At 43.6% G+C, this 19723-nt stretch overlaps 2 protein-coding genes across 3 annotated transcripts; one reads left to right on the forward strand and one right to left on the reverse strand.

Moving 5' to 3' along the window:
- The first annotated feature begins 10460 nt into the window (after positions 1–10460).
- LOC139365004 (cytochrome c oxidase subunit 6A, mitochondrial) lies at positions 10461–12191 on the forward strand. The gene is made up of 4 exons (XM_071102305.1): positions 10461–10576; positions 11140–11217; positions 11627–11769; positions 11926–12191. Exons 2-4 carry the CDS (start codon positions 11142–11144, stop codon positions 12013–12015), a joined length of 309 nt encoding a protein of 102 aa, XP_070958406.1. The 5' UTR covers positions 10461–10576; positions 11140–11141; the 3' UTR covers positions 12016–12191.
- Positions 12192–13199: 1008 nt separating this feature from the next.
- Positions 13200–19615, reverse strand: LOC139365003 (armadillo repeat-containing protein 5-like). Of its 2 annotated transcripts, XM_071102304.1 has the most exons (8): positions 19438–19615; positions 18723–19226; positions 18561–18591; positions 18363–18473; positions 15997–16891; positions 15019–15890; positions 14783–14915; positions 13200–14693 (listed from the first exon to the last, which is right to left on the reverse strand). In XM_071102304.1, exons 2-8 carry the CDS (start codon positions 19128–19130, stop codon positions 13202–13204), a joined length of 3942 nt encoding a protein of 1313 aa, XP_070958405.1. In that variant the 5' UTR covers positions 19131–19226; positions 19438–19615; the 3' UTR covers positions 13200–13201. The 2 variants fall into 2 exon arrangements, with proteins under 2 accessions (XP_070958405.1, XP_070958404.1); XM_071102303.1 differs by lacking the exons at positions 18723–19226; positions 19438–19615 and having other exon boundaries at positions 15019–15545; positions 15579–15890; positions 18363–18576.
- Positions 19616–19723: the final 108 nt, after the last annotated feature.

Genomic DNA, 19723 nt, shown 5'->3' on the forward strand with positions numbered 1-19723 from the left:
TATACACAGAGGAAACTCACATGGTTACACACATCACACACACAGACACAGAGGAAACTCACATGGTTACACACATCATATACACACAGACACAGAGGAAACTCACATGGTTACACACATCATATACACACAGACACAGAGGAAACTCACATGGTTACACACATCATATACACACAGACACAGAGGAAACTCACATGGTTACACACATCATATACACACAGACACAGAGGAAACTCACATGGTTACACACATCATATACACAGAGGAAACTCACATGGTTACACACATCATATACACACAGACACAGAGGAAACTCACATGGTTACACACATCATATACACACAGACACAGAGGAAACTCACATGGTTACACACATCATATACACACAGACACAGAGGAAACTCACATGGTTACACACATCATACACACAGACACAGAGGAAACTCACATGGTTACACACATCACACACACAGACACAGAGGAAACTCACATGGTTACACACATCACACACACAGACACAGAGGAAACTCACATGGTTACACACATCATATACACACAGACACAGAGGAAACTCACATGGTTACACACATCATATACACACAGACACAGAGGAAACTCACATGGTTACACACATCATATACACACAGACACAGAGGAAACTCACATGGTTACACACATCATATACACACAGACACAGAGGAAACTCACATGGTTACACACATCACACACACAGACACAGAGGAAACTCACATGGTTACACACATCATATACACACAGACACAGAGGAAACTCACATGGTTACACACATCATATACACACAGACACAGAGGAAACTCACATGGTTACACACATCATATACACACAGACACAGAGGAAACTCACATGGTTACACACATCATATACACACAGACACAGAGGAAACTCACATGGTTACACACATCATATACACACAGACACAGAGGAAACTCACATGGTTACACACATCATATACACACAGACACAGAGGAAACTCACATGGTTACACACATCATATACACACAGACACAGAGGAAACTCACATGGTTACACACATCATATACACAGACACAGAGGTAACTCACATGGTTACACACATCATACACACAGACACAGAGGAAACTCACATGGTTACACACATCATATACACACAGACACAGAGGAAACTCACATGGTTACACACATCATATACACAGAGGAAACTCACATGGTTACACACATCACACACACAGACACAGAGGAAACTCACATGGTTACACACATCATATACACACAGACACAGAGGAAACTCACATGGTTACACACATCATATACACACAGACACAGAGGAAACTCACATGGTTACACACATCATATACACACAGACACAGAGGAAACTCACATGGTTACACACATCATATACACACAGACACAGAGGAAACTCACATGGTTACACACATCATATACACAGAGGAAACTCACATGGTTACACACATCATATACACACAGACACAGAGGAAACTCACATGGTTACACACATCATATACACACAGACACAGAGGAAACTCACATGGTTACACACATCATATACACACAGACACAGAGGAAACTCACATGGTTACACACATCATACACACAGACACAGAGGAAACTCACATGGTTACACACATCACACACACAGACACAGAGGAAACTCACATGGTTACACACATCACACACACAGACACAGAGGAAACTCACATGGTTACACACATCATATACACACAGACACAGAGGAAACTCACATGGTTACACACATCATATACACACAGACACAGAGGAAACTCACATGGTTACACACATCATATACACACAGACACAGAGGAAACTCACATGGTTACACACATCATATACACACAGACACAGAGGAAACTCACATGGTTACACACATCACACACACAGACACAGAGGAAACTCACATGGTTACACACATCATATACACACAGACACAGAGGAAACTCACATGGTTACACACATCATATACACACAGACACAGAGGAAACTCACATGGTTACACACATCATATACACACAGACACAGAGGAAACTCACATGGTTACACACATCATATACACACAGACACAGAGGAAACTGACATGGTTACACACATCATATACACACAGACACAGAGGAAACTCACATGGTTACACACATCATATACACACAGACACAGAGGAAACTCACATGGTTACACACATCATATACACACAGACACAGAGGAAACTCACATGGTTACACACATCATATACACAGACACAGAGGTAACTCACATGGTTACACACATCATACACACAGACACAGAGGAAACTCACATGGTTACACACATCATATACACACAGACACAGAGGAAACTCACATGGTTACACACATCATATACACACAGACACAGAGGAAACTCACATGGTTACACACATCATATACACAGAGGAAACGCACATGGTTACACACATCATATACACACAGACACAGAGGAAACTCACATGGTTACACACATCATATACACAGAGGAAACGCACATGGTTACACACATCATATACACACAGACACAGAGGAAACTCACATGGTTACACACATCATATACACACAGACACAGAGGAAACTCACATGGTTACACACATCATATACACACAGACACAGAGGAAACTCACATGGTTACACATATCACATACACACAGACACAGAGGAAACTCACATGGTTACACACATCACATACACACAGACACAGAGGAAACTCACATGGTTACACACATCATATACACACAGACACAGAGGAAACTCACATGGTTACACACATCATATACACACAGACACAGAGGAAACTCACATGGTTACACACATCATACACACACAGACACAGAGGAAACTCACATGGTTACACACATCATATACACACAGACACAGAGGAAACTCACATGGTTACACACATCATATACACACAGACACAGAGGTAACTCACATGGTTACACACATCATATACACACACACAGAGGAAACTCACATGGTTACACACATCATATACACACAGACACAGAGGAAACTCACATGGTTACACATATCATACACACAGACACAGAGGAAACTCACATGGTTACACACATCATATACACACAGACACAGAGGAAACTCACATGGTTACACACATCATATACACACAGACACAGAGGAAACTCACATGGTTACACACATCATATACACACAGACACAGAGGAAACTCACATGGTTACACATATCATACACACAGACACAGAGGAAACTCACATGGTTACACACATCATATACACACAGACACAGAGGAAACTCACATGGTTACACACATCATATACATACAGACACAGAGGAAACTCACATGGTTACACACATCATATACACAGACACAGAGGAAACTCACATGGTTACACACATCACACACACAGACACAGAGGTAACTCACATGGTTACACACATCACACACACAGACACAGAGGAAACTCACATGGTTACACACATCATATACACACACACACAGAGGAAACTCACATGGTTACACACATCATATACACACAGACACAGAGGAAACTCACATGGTTACACATATCATACACACAGACACAGAGGAAACTCACATGGTTACACACATCATATACACACAGACACAGAGGAAACTCACATGGTTACACACATCATATACACACAGACACAGAGGAAACTCACATGGTTACACATATCATACACACAGACACAGAGGAAACTCACATGGTTACACACATCATATACACACAGACACAGAGGAAACTCACATGGTTAGACACATCATATACACACAGACACAGAGGAAACTCACATGGTTACACACATCATATACACACAGACACAGAGGTAACTCACATGGTTACACACATCATATACACACAGACACAGAGGAAACTCACATGGTTACACACATCATATACACACAGACACAGAGGTAACTCACATGGTTACACACATCATATACACACAGACACAGAGGAAACTCACATGGTTACACACATCATATACACACAGACACAGAGGAAACTCACATGGTTACACACATCACACACACAGACACAGAGGTAACTCACATGGTTACACACATCACACACACAGACACAGAGGAAACTCACATGGTTACACACATCATATACACACAGACACAGAGGAAACTCACATGGTTACACACATCATATACACACAGACACAGAGGAAACTCACATGGTTACACACATCATATACACACAGACACAGAGGAAACTCACATGGTTACACACATCATATACACACAGACACAGAGGAAACTCACATGGTTACACACATCATTTACACACACACAGAGGAAACTCACATGGTTACACACATCATATACACACAGACACAGAGGAAACTCACATGGTTACACACATCATATACACACAGACACAGAGGAAACTCACATGGTTACACACATCATATACACACAGACACAGAGGAAACTCACATGGTTACACACATCATATACACACAGACACAGAGGAAACTCACATGGTTACACACATCACACACACAGACACAGAGGAAACTCACATGGTTACACACATCACACACACAGACACAGAGGAAACTCACACGGTTACACACATCATATACACACAGACACAGAGGAAACTCACATGGTTACACACATCATATACACACAGACACAGAGGAAACTCACATGGTTACACACATCATATACACACAGACACAGAGGAAACTCACATGGTTACACACATCACACACACAGACACAGAGGAAACTCACATGGTTACACACATCACACACACAGACACAGAGGTAACTCACATGGTTACACACATCACACACACAGACACAGAGGAAACTCACATGGTTACACACATCATATACACACAGACACAGAGGAAACTCACATGGTTACACACATCATATACACACAGACACAGAGGAAACTCACATGGTTACACACATCATATACACACAGACACAGAGGAAACTCACATGGTTACACACATCATATACACACACACAGAGGAAACTCACATGGTTACACACATCATATACACACAGACACAGAGGAAACTCACATGGTTACACACATCATATACACACAGACACAGAGGAAACTCACATGGTTACACACATCATATACACACAGACACAGAGGAAACTCACATGGTTACACATATCATATACACACAGACACAGAGGAAACTCACATGGTTACACACATCATATACACACAGACACAGAGGAAACTCACAATGTTAAACACATCATACACACAGACACAGAGGAAACTCACATGGTTACACACATCATATACACACAAACACAGAGGAAACTCACATGGTTACACACATCATATACACACAGACACAGAGGAAACTCACATGGTTACACACATCATATACACACACACACAGGAAACTCACATGGTTACACACATCATACACACAGACACAGAGGAAACACACATGGTTACACACATCACACACAGACAAAACGGACATGGTTACACACATCGCACACAGAAGAAACTCACATGGTTACACACACATTACACACAGAGACACAGAGGAAACTCACAAGGTTACACACACATCATAAACACACAAAAATACAGTCTTGTAGGCTGAAGAGGAGTTGAACTGATTTCAGGGAACTAATAGCCTACTGAAAGTAGGTTAAAAAATATTTGGGAAAATACAGTGAGGCATCATTTTCTCTAGGATCACATATGGATGTTGAGGGAGAAGTAATAGGCATCTAGGCAAGTTAGAGAAACACCAAACAGGAGGGTGAAAATCTTTGTCAATTGGATATCCTGCCATAGGCACACAATGCCCCATCTGGTGGTCAGTAAAAATACTGTACCCAGACCGTAACAAAAACATTGAGTTGGTTGGTTGGCGTGCATTCATGGATGCCAAGAGAGGCCAGGCTTCCCCACAAAACTCACCAAGAAAAAAACATTTTAAAAACATATAAAATAATGTATCTTTTGTGTTTAATCCTTTTCCTTCAAATCACAAGAGGCTGAATGTACAGTCGTGGCCAAAAGTTTTGAGAATGACACAAATATTAATTTTCACAAAGTCTGCTGCCTCAGTTTGTATGATTGCAATTTGCATATACTCCAGAATGTTATGAAGAGTGATCAGATGAATTGCAATTAATTGCAAAGTCCCTCTTTGCCATACAAATGAACTGAATCCACAAAAAAAACATTTCCACTGCATTTCAGCCCTGCCACAAAAGGACCAGCTGACATCAGGTCAGTGATTCTCTCGTTAACACAGGTGTGAGTGTTGACGAGGACAAGGCTGGAGATCCCTCTGTCATGCTGATTGAGTTCGAATAACAGACTGGAAGCTTCAAAAGGAGGGAATCATTGTTCTTCTTCTGTCAACCATGGTTACCTACAAGGAAACACGTGCCGTCATTATTGCTTTGCACAAAAAGGGCTTCACAGGCAAGGATATTGCTGCCAGTAAGATTGCACCTAAATCAACCATTTATCGGATCATCAAGAACTTCAAGGAGAGCGGTTCAATTGTTGTGAAGAAGGCTTCAGGGCGCCCAAGAAAGTCCAGCAAGCACCAGGACCGTCTCCTAAAGTTGATTCAGCTGTGGGATCGGGGCACCACCAGTACAGAGCCTGCTCAGGAATGGCAGCAGGCAGGTGTGAGTGAATGCATCTGCACGCACAGTGAGGCCAAGATTTTTGGAGGATGGCCTGGTTTCAAGGGCAGCAAAGAAGCCACTTCTCTCCAGGAAAAATATCAGGGAGAGACAGATATTCTGCAAAAGGTACAGGGATTGGACTGCTGAGGACTGGGGTAAAGTCATTTTCTCTGATGAATCCTCTTTCCGATTGTTTGGGGCATCCGGAAAAAAGCTTGTCCGGAGAAGACAAGGTGAGCTCTACCATCCGTCCTGTGTCATGCCAACAGTAAAGCATCCTGAGACCATTCATGTGTGGGGTTGCTTCTCGGCCAAGGGAGTGGGCTCACTCACAATTTTGTCTAAGAACATGAATAAAGAATGGTACCAACACATCCTCCGCGAGCAACTTCTCCCAACCATCCAGGAACAGTTTAGTGACGAACAATGCCTTTTCCAGCATGATGGAGCACCTTGCCATAAGGCAAAAGTGATAACTAAGTGGCTCGGGAACAAAACATTGATATTTTGGGTCCATGGCCAGGAAACTCCCCAGACCTTAATCCCATTGAGAACTTGTGGTCAATCCTAAAAAGGCAGGTAGACAAACAAAAACCCACAAATTCTGACAAAGTCCAAGCATTGATTATACAAGAATGGGCTGCCATCAGTCAGGATGTGGCCCAGAAGTTAATTTACAGCATGCCAGGGAGGATTGCAGAGGTCTTGAAAAAGAAGGGTCAACACTGCAAATATTGACTCTTTGCATCAACTTCATATAATTGTCAATAAAAGCCTTTGACACTTATGAAATGCTTGTAATTATACTTCAGTATTCCATAGTAACATCTGACTTTTATCTAAAGACACTGAGGCAGCAGACTTTGTGGAAATTAATATTTGTGTCATTCAAAACATTTGGGCACGACTGTACTGTATCTCACCGGAGCAAGTGAAACAGCGCCCCTCTGTCACTGTATGTGTAGTTCCAAAAGAGTATGACATTGTAGCCACCTGTAGCATTGAATGCAAAGGAAGCCAGCAAGCATTTGACCTCCCATGATGAAAAAAGTATAAAATAATAGCCAATCAGCGTTGAGCTAAACTGAGTGAGCTCAACTGTGAATGGTCCTGGTGCACCAAAACAAAGTGTCAAGAGTAGCCAACTTGGATTTGGTGTGACTCCTATCAAATCGTATCAAGAGCATAAATCATCGGCAGAAACAACTTAAATTGTTGCATCTCATTGTGTTGTTGTCCTCCGGTGGCTAACTAGCTAGCTAAAATTGTCCCTTTCCTAAATTAGCCATGGATGGAGATATGGATTTGGACTTGTGGTTTTACTTAATTCTCTGTACTGGCCAATGATTATTACTCTGATTCTGATCCAACCATTTATTCGTACAGTGTGCCCCTGGCCTGAAAGGATGGACATTCAATATGTAGCTAGATGTAGAAGGTTAATGTTAACTTGGTAACATGGTTCATGAAATGAAGTTAGGCTAGCTAGCGAGCAAGCATTTTAGCCAGGTAACCTAAGACAACAACAATACATTTGTGTACTGTATGACAAAGTGATAGATCGTTTCGTCAACATGAAAGAGAGGAGGATGGCATTGGCATTTCTCTCCAAGTAGGGTGAGTCAACATGTTTATTCCTCTTGCATGAACGAGCACCCACGCACACAGAATTCAGAAACATCAACAGCCACATCATATTTTGCTTACGTCGATTGGAGTAAATGTTTTTGGTATATTTTAGTTGTCACTGTATTAGACTAAGCATGGGAGATTTGATGGTGTTGAAATGTTGAAATTGAAATGATGCTGGAATAGTGTAGGCAGCTCCTATTTCCTTTGCGACTTGCGGTAACTCCGTGGTTCTAAATCCATAGTTGTTTAGTGGGCCGAAAATGTCGGAAACAGTAACTTGCTGGATCATGCTGTAGGTCATGTAACTGTTTGTTACATGCAATATGCTTTGTGGACTTCACTGGACAAAGGTTGCTTGTCGCTTTTGTGATGAAACAAAGCTGTAGTTGAATTTATTCTGCCACTGTGTCTTATTGTCTCGGCCTTTAGGTCTATATATTAAGGCCGCAAGGCACATGAACTAACAGGTTATAGAGCAAACAACGCAATTATTACACATAGGTTGTAATATGGCTTTTCTTACCCACGCACCGCTACTCTTCTGATATGATAATTATCTATAGTGAAGTAATACTACACTTCTAGACCTATTTGCTATCTCTTCTTTGAATGTCAATATTCAGTATTTAATTTCAAACCCAAATGTGCAGCATTAAACCTATGGTTCTGTCAGCTTCAATACACCATGGACACTATTATCTGACACACACACACACACACACACACACACACACACACACACACACACACACACACGTCCCGCCCAACTATGAGAGAGATAGCTCAACATTAAGCAATACAAAATTCAGGCTGCAGTCTGTAGGTATCGAACGCTCACTGCCTAGGAAGAGGTATGGGTGCTGCACTGTGACTGCCACTGACTAACCGGCCGGAGATCAGGGCATACTGTTACCCTGTGACACACAGTGGGAGCTATTCCTGAACTTGTACAAATTCCAGCTGGACCAGATTCAAGTCAGACTTCAGTAAATTAAAAGGACAGGTCAGCTGCACCATAATTAGCAGACACACCTATCAGTCATATTCACTATTTCCGATTGTACAGGCGGATACGGACCATTCTCTATGTAACTGAAGTATAGTTGATGAAAATACATTTATCTACAAATGCCAACCCTATGAAATTAGGTGTGCTGAATTGCTTGACACATTAGCCTTCTTGTGAACTCTTAAACAAAAACATAAAGGAAATACAGACCATCTATTTCAAATCTTCATCAGGCGCTATTTTCCCATTTCAGACCCTTTCCCGCCATCTGATCAATATGTGATGTCGTTCATGGTAATCTCAATCTCACGTGGATGTGGTCATGCGCAGAATTAAATTGAACAAAACTGCGACCTATGACTGTTACAGGTGTAGGATCTTAATTGTAGCCGGTTTTAGTGTAAATGCCTAGCATATCAAGTTTTTATTTGGTCAAGTGCAAAAGTGCCTAGCATTTACACAGCAGGAGAATAATCCTGCAGCAACAGAAACGGTGAATTATTATGTGGATTATAATTAGCCTAATGTATATTTTTTCTTAACGGAAAATCAAGTCTGAAATTTCAAAGTGCAAATTACAAAGTTCAGAGGTTTTAAATTTCCAGCATTGCAGGAAAGTTCTCCTCAAACAGGGTGATCCTACTCCTGTACACCGCGCTGGTTTGATAGGTCTACCGCAGATTTTAATTAATTGTTCAGTGCACACACACACACACACACATCTCATGTACAGTTAACAAAGAGACTAATTGTATTTATTTATTTATTTAACCTTTATTTAACCAGCAAGGGCTCATTGAGATTAAAATCTCTTTTTCAAGAGCGCCCTGGCCAAGATAGGCAGCACCAAGTCATTACAAAAAAATTACAGACAGACAACATGAAAAAGTACAAGTAATCTAGTAAAAACCATTGAATTCACAAGAGTATAAAACAGCAAATTAAAAACAAAATCCTTCACCAGTGATTTAAAAACACCAATCAAAAACAAAAACACAACAGACAATGTCAAACACCCATCCCATTCCTTCTTCCTCTCTATCACAGATCTTCCAGCCTGCCTTTTGCACTTGACCAAATATAAACTTGATATTTCTTGGCAGACAGACAGGTTGCAACGGGGAGGAGTCTCACAGTTCTGTTCAGTCCAGGACAGGCTGAAGGACAAACAGACACAAAGGTGCAGAAAGAGAAAGGGACAAAAGACTGACCAACAAAATTAAAGGTGAGTTAAACTTTTTGGATAAAGAACAGAAAGGTTTTACAGATGTTATGGTATTTGTTTAATTTTTGCTTCCCAAGTGTTTCCCATTTCAGATCACCAGTAATATCAACAGGCCTATGGCATGGCTTCTGTCTGTTTTTAAACTTAACTTTTAATTTAGGTATTTAAAACCCAATATTTATAAAATGTATTTGACTTCATTTGAAAATGACTAGGTTAGACATTTACTGTCAGTTAACATGTATTGTGAGCCATTTTAATGGGGTATCTTATCTATGAAGGTTTATTGAGATCTTCAGCTTGACCTACTTACTGTTGCTGGGGTAGAGGAGCCACAATACAAACCTTTAACATGGATAACGTGTGGGCCTAGACCTGGATGATTTCATCTTGTCTATAGGGTGTAATAAATTACCTTTAAATATAATAGCACTTTTCTAAAAGGAATAAATCTACTCATCTGAACATAGCCTACTGCCTCTCTGTCTACACAAACATAGAAACTAATTTCCAGTTCTATCCTCTGTCCATTGGTTTAAGAGTTGTCTGTCTGCACTCCACAGGAATGGCGTCTCCTGCATCGATGGCGGCCCGCAGGGTATTATCTGCTGCATCACACGCAGGCCATGAGGGAGGATCAGGTGTGTGTAATGTACTTAACTCTTCTCATATTGTGTTATATTCTCTCTCTGCTCTACTGCCTGCACATTTTGTGTTGAGTTGGGCTTCTGGGTTTAATATTAACAGAGGTTTGTGGAAAGTTGGCAGTCTTCCTCTTACATTCATTAAATGTTTGTGCTCTGCTGTATTTAGGCCTGTCAGGTGACTTACAAATGTATCATATTGTAATTGAGGCGCTTCTGTCCTGCATGTCAGAGCCTGAGACAAGGAACCAAGGCTGAGTCACTGAAATCTGAACTGGATCATCAGTGTTTTGGAGCTGCTCTGTTACTTAGTTATGCTGGTGTTGTGATGTACCCAAGCCTTGATAACTCAGGGTCACACAGAACTGTTGAGTCTGATCTAGCGGAAATGGTTTGACCTCCACAGCTAGGACCTGGAAGATCCTGTCGTTTGTGTTGGCCCTACCTGGTGTGGCCGTCTGCATCGCCAACGCCTACATGAAGATGCAACAGCACTCCCATGAACCCCCTGAGTTTGTGGCCTACTCACACCTTCGCATCCGCACCAAGGTGATACAGGAGGCACTCTGATAACCAACAGACTAACTTCACTCATAGTTCATCATCTACATGTTAGGATTGGTAGTAGTAGTGGGATGTATTTCTGAACATAGGTCTAGTTTTATCCAATCTATCCTGAATGACGAAAACAACTTTCTCTTTCAGAAATGGCCCTGGGGTGATGGCAACCACTCTCTCTTCCACAACCCTCATGAAAATGCTCTTCCTGAGGGTTATGAGGGCCCCCGCCACTAAGGAAACCTTCTAACGCTATGCTGATCATCCACCTTCCCTGATTACTACGTGCTGAATAGCTCTAATGAACCTGGCATTATGCTACTGACCAAGGGGCCAATTAGCAACACTACTGACTGTGGTGCTCCCAGTCAGATAGAAATAAAAAATATACTACTTTTACTGTATCACACACACACAGTGGCTTCTCATTTGTTTACCTCCAACTGTCTGATATTATGTGTAAGATGAATGGAACTAGTATGTAACCATACATATACTCCAGTTCTGAACGCCAAACATACATTGAGGACAAGACAGACCAACACAGACGATGGCTGTGCGTAGTGGGTGTGGCCTTGCTCTTACCTCTAACCACAGAACATTGGCTGTCATTTCCTGTTCATTTCCCGACAATTCTACATGTTGAATCACCACTGTTCGTCTGAGCACCGAGCAGGTGATCTACTGCGCATAGCCAACATTCGTGTTGATCTGTCTTGTCCTTTAGATACAGTATGCCTTTTAAGACAGGACAAAAGAGAAAGACATCCAAACAGATTTATTGAGGAGCGTGGATTCACATGAGGCAAGTGAAAGCTGATCTCTGTTATCGTCACCTTGCAGCTACTCCTAAAGTTCACTTTATTTACAGCATATACAACATGGCACCCAGTCCCACCTGATTATTAGAGTCATCCAAGTCAATACAGGACATTTACAGGACAGCTGTGTATATTTCAAAATCAAACTGAAAATATAAAAAAAAGTTAACACATGCAACAAAAGTATTTAGCATATTACATTATGCTAATGTTTTCATTATAATACAACTTAATTTACAGTGCACCATGAGATAATTATTTTCCTCGTGATTCACTGTCTGAGAACCCATCCCTTTAAATGGCAGCATGACTCCTTTAAATATAAATGTAATATTCTGAAGAAAATCATTCAAACTTCAATTACTTTGTAAACACCAATATTGGAATATAAAGGTTATTTGTTGTGAGACAAAGACAGATATTCACAAGGAAGGAAGGCTAATCATGTTGTGAAGACTTCTCACAATGACAAACGTTAACTTCAGTGTCATTGGAGAGACAATCACATGATCTCATACCATCCCTAATAATCAATTTGATCCTCTATTTCTCCTCTCCTCATCCCCACCCAACACCCCTCTTTCCTCCTAGCCCTCCCCCTCTCAGCTCAGGGCCATGGTGGCCAGACTCACTAGGTCACGTTTCAGAGTCTCTGTACAGTCTGCCTCTCTGGCCAGTCTGCGCAGGCAGTCTGCAGCCAGGGAAGAAGGGCGGGGCTGGGAGAAGCCCTGAGAGCCCAGCAGTAGAGACAGGCAGGCCCTGCCCAGTCCAGGATAGCTGTACCGTTGGGAAAACCAATACACCTGTGGTAGGAGGGTCCATCTACCAGGACCACCTTTAGAGTCCTGTACAGAATCCACAACCTTCTGTGTGTTTGAAACACTCCGCAGTTTAGAACGTCTTTTGCAGCACTTTGAGGCAGAACTTGATTTCAGCGGATTGACACAAGTCTCCAGTCCTGAGGTTGTCTTTGGTGCACTAATGCCCTTCTGGCCTGGTCCAGGGGCAGAGTGCCGTCTACCCTCTGTCTGCTGACAGGGTTGGAGTCCAGAGCCATGTAGTGACTCAGCCTGGCCTGCTGTCACTGTGGGGGCCAAGGAGTCTGTCTGGGCCTCAGAACCACTCAACTCTAGTCCAGATGTGCGGTTTGCCAGGCTCTCGTCAGCAGACTCTCCCTCTGATCCATATTGGTCCATGTTAGATGGAGGCTTTTTGCCAACGTCTGCAATTCGACCAGCATTCTTGGCAGAGCAGGACAGCAAAGACACACACAGATCCTCCACCTCCCTCTGCAACTCTGTCACCAAAAACCTACAGGCCCCCATCATTGTCTCAGCTAGGGGGGTCTTCTGGAAGCTCTGTGCCTCTGGTGAGGGTTCTTCTGCCCCGTCTCTCCAGACACCCAGCCCCTCAGAGGCCAAGGATCCCAAAATCTGACACTCTCCTCTGCCTTCTCTCTCCGTCTCATCCCCCTGTTCCTCTGCAGTCTCTCCGTCCTTGTTCAGGCGACAGCCATGCAGATAGTGCAGTACAGGTAGCAGCATGCCTTGGCTCACATCCCTGATGGGGATGGCCTCCCCAGTTCTCCCTTGAGCCTCTCCAAAGCTCCCCCTCAACAGGGCCCTGAAGTACTCTGACCCCACCACCTCGGTTCCCTCGGCCCCAGCCACTGCTTCCCTATTGGCTGACACCTGGCTCCCATCGTCCAGCAGGAAGAGGAGGTCAAAGGTTGAGTCATTGTAAGCACAGATATTGACCAGACGAGGCTTTTTTAAGGGAGGGGGTGAAGCTTCACCGGTTTGTGAGACTGACAGGGGTTTGATAGGACTGAGTACCCTGCACCTTCTTTTAGCCAGTACTGTTTTGGGGCAACCCATCAGACTAGAGAGGCATCCAATCAGCAGGGAGAAATATAGAGAGTGGAGCTGGGGGGCGGAGACATGTTGCGGTGAGTTGAGACAATCTGAGAGGAGTCGTCGGCATTCACTGGTGTGATGGTCTTCCTCTTCCTCGTCCTCATTACATCCAAGGGGCTCCAGAGCCAAGAGTAGACCACCGTTGTCTAGAAGAAGTTTCTTCAAGAGAACCTTGTTACTGTTAGGGAACACAAATTGATGTCAGATTACAGTTGGTATTTCTTAACATTCCACCAGTGCCATTTCACACAAGACAATTTGGCTTACCCATTTACTAGTGGTAGAGACAGAGCACAGTTCAGCTTGTCTGACTCTGAGCCTGACAGAATCACATGGCTCAGGACTCCAGAACCAAATCCAGACTCACACTGAACACGTAGATTACTAAGCAGAGCAAGACCTAAACACAAATGCACAAGAAATTATACCCCAAAATTTACAGCAGTACTATTACATAAAACTAAAAACCAAACTTTATGACCAAGTACATCAATTAAACTTACCAAGCTGTTTCACTTTGGCCTTGACCCTATCAGTCTGCCTTTCTCCAGCTCCCCAACTCTCAGGGTCACTCCCTCTCTGGACCAGGTGATGGCGGATCAGAGCCACTGAGCCAGTCCTGACCAGCGCCTGCAGACAGTTGGGGTTGCAGCTCAGCCGGCACAGCATGCGGAAGCACCTGCCGCTGGGGTCCTGATGCTGGCTGAGGTAGAACAGTAGGCCAGAGATGATGCCTGAGTTGACCAGAGCAGCGCTGGGGTCCGTGGCGTGAGAAAAGCGTGAGAGCAGCAGCAGGATGGGAGACTCTGGGGCCCAAGGCTCAGGGTGGTAAGGGTGGTGATAGGCCTGGGGTCGGGACACTGTGGGAGGGGTGTCGAGGGGCACCACACTGGAGCGGGTGGTTGAGGGGACACGTGGCCTTTTCCGTGGAGGGGAGGAGAACTTGGATGGGGAGACGGAAGTGAGGGGTGGGATAGTTGAGGAAGGGAGAGCAGAGGTAGAGGAGCCAGGCTGGGCTTGGGGGGTGGAGGTAGAAGAGCCGGGCTGGGCTTGGGGGGTGGAGGTAGAGGAGGGCAGAGGGACACAGGGAGACAGATCAGCGGTTTTTGAGGGAGATGACATGTGGACCTGAACTGGAGAACTCATTGAGGTAGAGGGGGTGGATTGACTCAGAGATTTGGGTGCGGATAAGGGAGTGGAGGAAGGTAGTGAGCGGGTAGGAGATAAGCATTTTAAAGGGGAATGACAGTCAGTGGAAGAGGTTTGGGGAGAAGAAGAAGGGATATGAAGACTCCCCCAATCTCCCTCTGTGCCTCCAGGAGAGTCAAGAAGATCCCCCTCAGAGGAGATCAAACCTTCAGACACCAACCAGGACCTGGAGGAGAAGCAATAGGACAGGTCAGATATCCATTTTTACAAAACTCAAATAAATCACAGGTGCACAAACTCAGAGGGGGGCAAAGGTGAGTCTGTTCACTCACCTCAGGCTAAGAAAGCTGGATGACCCAAGGACATGCTCCTTCCCCATCTCCTCTTTCCTGTTCCCCTCTGGGGGAGGGAAGTCAAATGAGTCGAAACATGACGTAGACAGCAGCTCTGAAGCAAACATGGTAGAGGTGAGGCTCACATCCATCTTCCCAGCAGATGGCTCCTCACCTTTAGCCAGCTCCACTAACCGAGCAACTAGCAGGGGGACTATTCCCAATTCTTGTAACTGTTCCAGGGCAGCTTCGTCATAGACAAAGTCAACACAGGCCAGAATGACCAACCGGTCGAGGGGGTGGCTCCGATGGACACCAAGGAAGCCAATCAACACCTCCAGACCGCCACTCTCCTTCACTTTGGCCCGGTTCACTGCCTCTTTGCAGCATAAGCAGAGAGCCTTGAGGAACACTCCAGACTTCAGGCCGTCCTTCTTGACCTCCTCCGTAAACTTCTGGATTACCCCCAGGGAACCCACCAGAGGACGTAAGCAGCCTTGAGTGCACATGTTGGCCAGGGTTTTCAACGCAAGCTCCTCAAAAGGTTTAGCGGCCTCTCCCGAAGCCATGACACCTAGCTGAGCTAGAACCCCAGATCGGGACACCTCTCTAGCACACTCTACACCACAGCTCCTGGTGAGCTCATGGAGGGTCCGGAGTGCTGCTCTCCTCAGCCCCAGAGGGTACTCTGGAGCAATGAGCGGGGCGAGAGCAGTCAGACTACCCTGGGTGAGCAGTAAAAGGCGGTTTGAGGGGGTGTCTGCAAGGTAGAGGAGGGCACGGGCAGCCGACTGAGCACACTCTAGTTTAGAGGAAGGGGCTTCCAGTGGGTCATCAGAGGGAGGGGATGGGGCAGAGGCAAGAGAGACGCAGAGGAGCAGGAGTGGAACACCACCTGTGTCGAAAACAGAAAAGCAATTATTTTTCAGGGACAAAATCTAATGTTCAACTTATACAGTACCAGTCAAAAGTTTGGACACACCTACTCATTCAAGGATTTTTCTTTATTTTTACTATTTTTGACATGGTAGAATAATAGTAAAGACATCAAAACTACGAAAGAACACATATGGAATCATGTAGTAACCATAAAAGTGTTAAACAAATATATTATTTTTGAGATTCTTCAAAATAGCCACCCTTTGCCAAGTGTGTGCAAAGCTGTCAAGGCATTCTCTCAACCAGCTTCATGAGGTAGTCACCTGGAAGGCATTTCAATTAACAGATGTGAGTTGTTAAAGTTTATTTGTGGAATTTCTTTCCTTCTTAATGTGTTTGAGCCAATCAGTTGTGTTGTGACAAAGTAGTGGTGTATGCAGAAGATACCCCTATTTGGTAAAAAAAAAATTAAAAATCCATATTATGGCAAGAACAGCTCAAATAAGCAAAGAGAAATGACAGTCTTTAATAGAACTTTAAGACATGAAGGTTAGTCAATCCGGATAATTTCAAGAACTTTAAAAGTTTATTCAAGTGCAGTCGCAAAAACCATCAAGCGCTATGATGAAACTGGCTCTCATGAGGACCACCACAGGAAAGGAAGATCCAGAGTTACCTCTGCTGCAGAGAATAAGTTAATTAAGAATCACCAGCCTCAGAAATAAATGCTTCAGAGTACAAGTAAGACACATCTCAACATTAACTGTTCAGAGGAGACTGCATGAAATCAGGCCTTCATGGTCGAATTGCTGCAAAGAAACCACTACTAAAGGACACCACTAAGATGAGACTTGGGCAAAGAAACACGAGCAATGGATATTAGGCCGGTGGAAAACTGTCCTTTGGCCTGATGAGTCCAAATGTGAGATTTTTGGTTCCAACCGCCATGTCTTTGTGAGACACAAAGTAGGTGAACAGATGATATCCGCATGTGTGGTTCCCACTGTGAAGCATGGAGGTGGTGGTGTGGGGGTGCTTTGCTGGTGACACGGTCAGTGATTTAATTAGAATTCAAGGCACACTTAACCAGCATGGCTACCACAGCATTCTGCAGCAATACACCATCCCACCTGGTTTGTGCTTAGTGGGACTATCATTTGTTTATCAACAGGACAAGTGAAGCTGGTTGAGAGAATTGCAAGAGGGTGCAAAACTGTCATTAAGGCAGCTACTTTGAAGAATAAAAAATACAAAATATATTTTGATTTGTTTAACACTTTTATGGTTACTCCGTGATTCCATATGTGTTATTTCATAGTTTTGATGTCTTCCCTCTTATTCTACAATGTAGATAATAGTACAAATAAAGAGAAACCGTTTCCAAACTTTTCACTGGTACTGTACTACAAAACAAAAATACTAATCAGAAAGTGATGTACAGACAGACACAGGCAGACAAAATCATTACAACATTTTTTTTAACTTACCGGCAGAGTGGATAAGTGTGGAACTCTCTGGGTCCATGGCCAAGTTCCCCAAGGCCCGGGCTGCTCTGTTCTGGATCGTCTCCATGGCTACATTCTTCTTCAAAATACCCACTAAGAAAGGAAGAGCAAACTTACATTTCTGAAATTCTCACCATCATGTGAAATGAATGATTTAAACTTATTGTGATAGTCACTTGCCCACAATATAGATTCCATCAAGCTTCCTAACCTTTAGAGGGGAGAAAAACATGAAATATCATAATGTAAGTCACCACTGTCCAACTTTTCATACTAAACATTCATATTCAATCAATGTAAATGTGTAGCAGCCCTGATTTGTCCTACACCCTTCTGTCTCACCTCAACTCGTGTCTGTCTCTCAGTGCAGCAGTTAGCCAGGATGCTGAGAGCCAGGTCCAGAGTCTTCCTGGAACACTCAGGGTGCTTTAGCAGGTCCAGGAGAGTGCGCAGTCCACCCTGGCCTCGGAATCGAGCTATCCCACTGCTTCCTCCTTTAATGTGCTGTGTGCGGATGGCCACCAGTGCTCGCCACTGCCCAGCTTTGACCCTTTTGGCCAGCTGTTTGTGTCCACTGGTGTCCAGCCCTGCAGTGCCTGGCTTGTGGTCCTCGGCTGCTGCTCTCTCTGGTTTAGAGAGCTGTGACAGGCACCAGGTCAGAGAGGTCTCTGGGGAGGCTGAGGACACTTCTCTGGGGTTGCCTGCCCATGTCCCTCGTTTCTGGATCCCTGGCACTGGCTTTGACGCCATGATGCCACTAATTGTCTCCAACCCACCTGTTCTTCTGCTTATCCTCACTAACAAGTCACTTCACAGAAAGTGATGACATGGATGATGACAGGGGGACTGAGGGGCAGAAATGTGGATCATTATTTTTGTGCATTTTACTTTTCAATTTTCTTAAGCTACATCATAAAGTTATACAGTATTAAACATGGTTAACAAATGATCTCCTCTAGTGTATTTTCATCTTAATCCATAAAAAAACATGTGTAAAACATTTCTGGAAAAGAACAAAAATACTACAAATACCGGCATGACAAGTGGAAGAAATTACCCTTTGACCCAACTTCTCAGCAATGTTGCTGGGAGTTGAAGTTTGTCAACCTCTCGTCCACTCCCTAAAAAAACAGGCCTCTGTATGCGAGAAGGCCCAACAAACAATCACGGTGCGTTATTGTGCGAACACAAGTGCTATAATCTATGTTTTTAAGTCCCATCTCAAGAGTAATAAAGTATTTGCAATGACTAATTATTCCCACCGACATAATTAATTCAATCAAACTAAGAATAATCGTTTTAGCTGGCCGCTAACGCCATCTTTTAGCTGGACGATAAACAGG

This window comes from Oncorhynchus clarkii, chromosome 13 (assembly GCF_045791955.1).
Source record: "Oncorhynchus clarkii lewisi isolate Uvic-CL-2024 chromosome 13, UVic_Ocla_1.0, whole genome shotgun sequence".
Lineage (NCBI taxonomy): Eukaryota > Metazoa > Chordata > Actinopteri > Salmoniformes > Salmonidae > Oncorhynchus > Oncorhynchus clarkii.

Excerpts from the sequence above, each read along its gene's own strand:
- LOC139365004 (XM_071102305.1), top strand. The coding sequence starts at position 11,142 with ATGGCGTCTCCTGCATCGATGGCGGCCCGCAGGGTATTATCTGCTGCA. Across the intron at positions 11,218-11,626 it reads AGGCCATGAGGGAGGATCAG|CTAGGACCTGGAAGATCCTG; the intron begins GTGTGTGTAATG and ends TGACCTCCACAG. Across the intron at positions 11,770-11,925 it reads ACCTTCGCATCCGCACCAAG|AAATGGCCCTGGGGTGATGG; the intron begins GTGATACAGGAG and ends TTTCTCTTTCAG.
- LOC139365003 (XM_071102304.1), bottom strand. The coding sequence starts at position 19,130 with ATGGCGTCAAAGCCAGTGCCAGGGATCCAGAAACGAGGGACATGGGCA. Across the intron at positions 18,474-18,560 it reads TGATGGAATCTATATTGTGG|TGGGTATTTTGAAGAAGAAT; the intron begins GCAAGTGACTAT and ends TTCCTTTCTTAG. Across the intron at positions 14,916-15,018 it reads GGCCAAAGTGAAACAGCTTG|GTCTTGCTCTGCTTAGTAAT; the intron begins GTAAGTTTAATT and ends ATTTGTGTTTAG.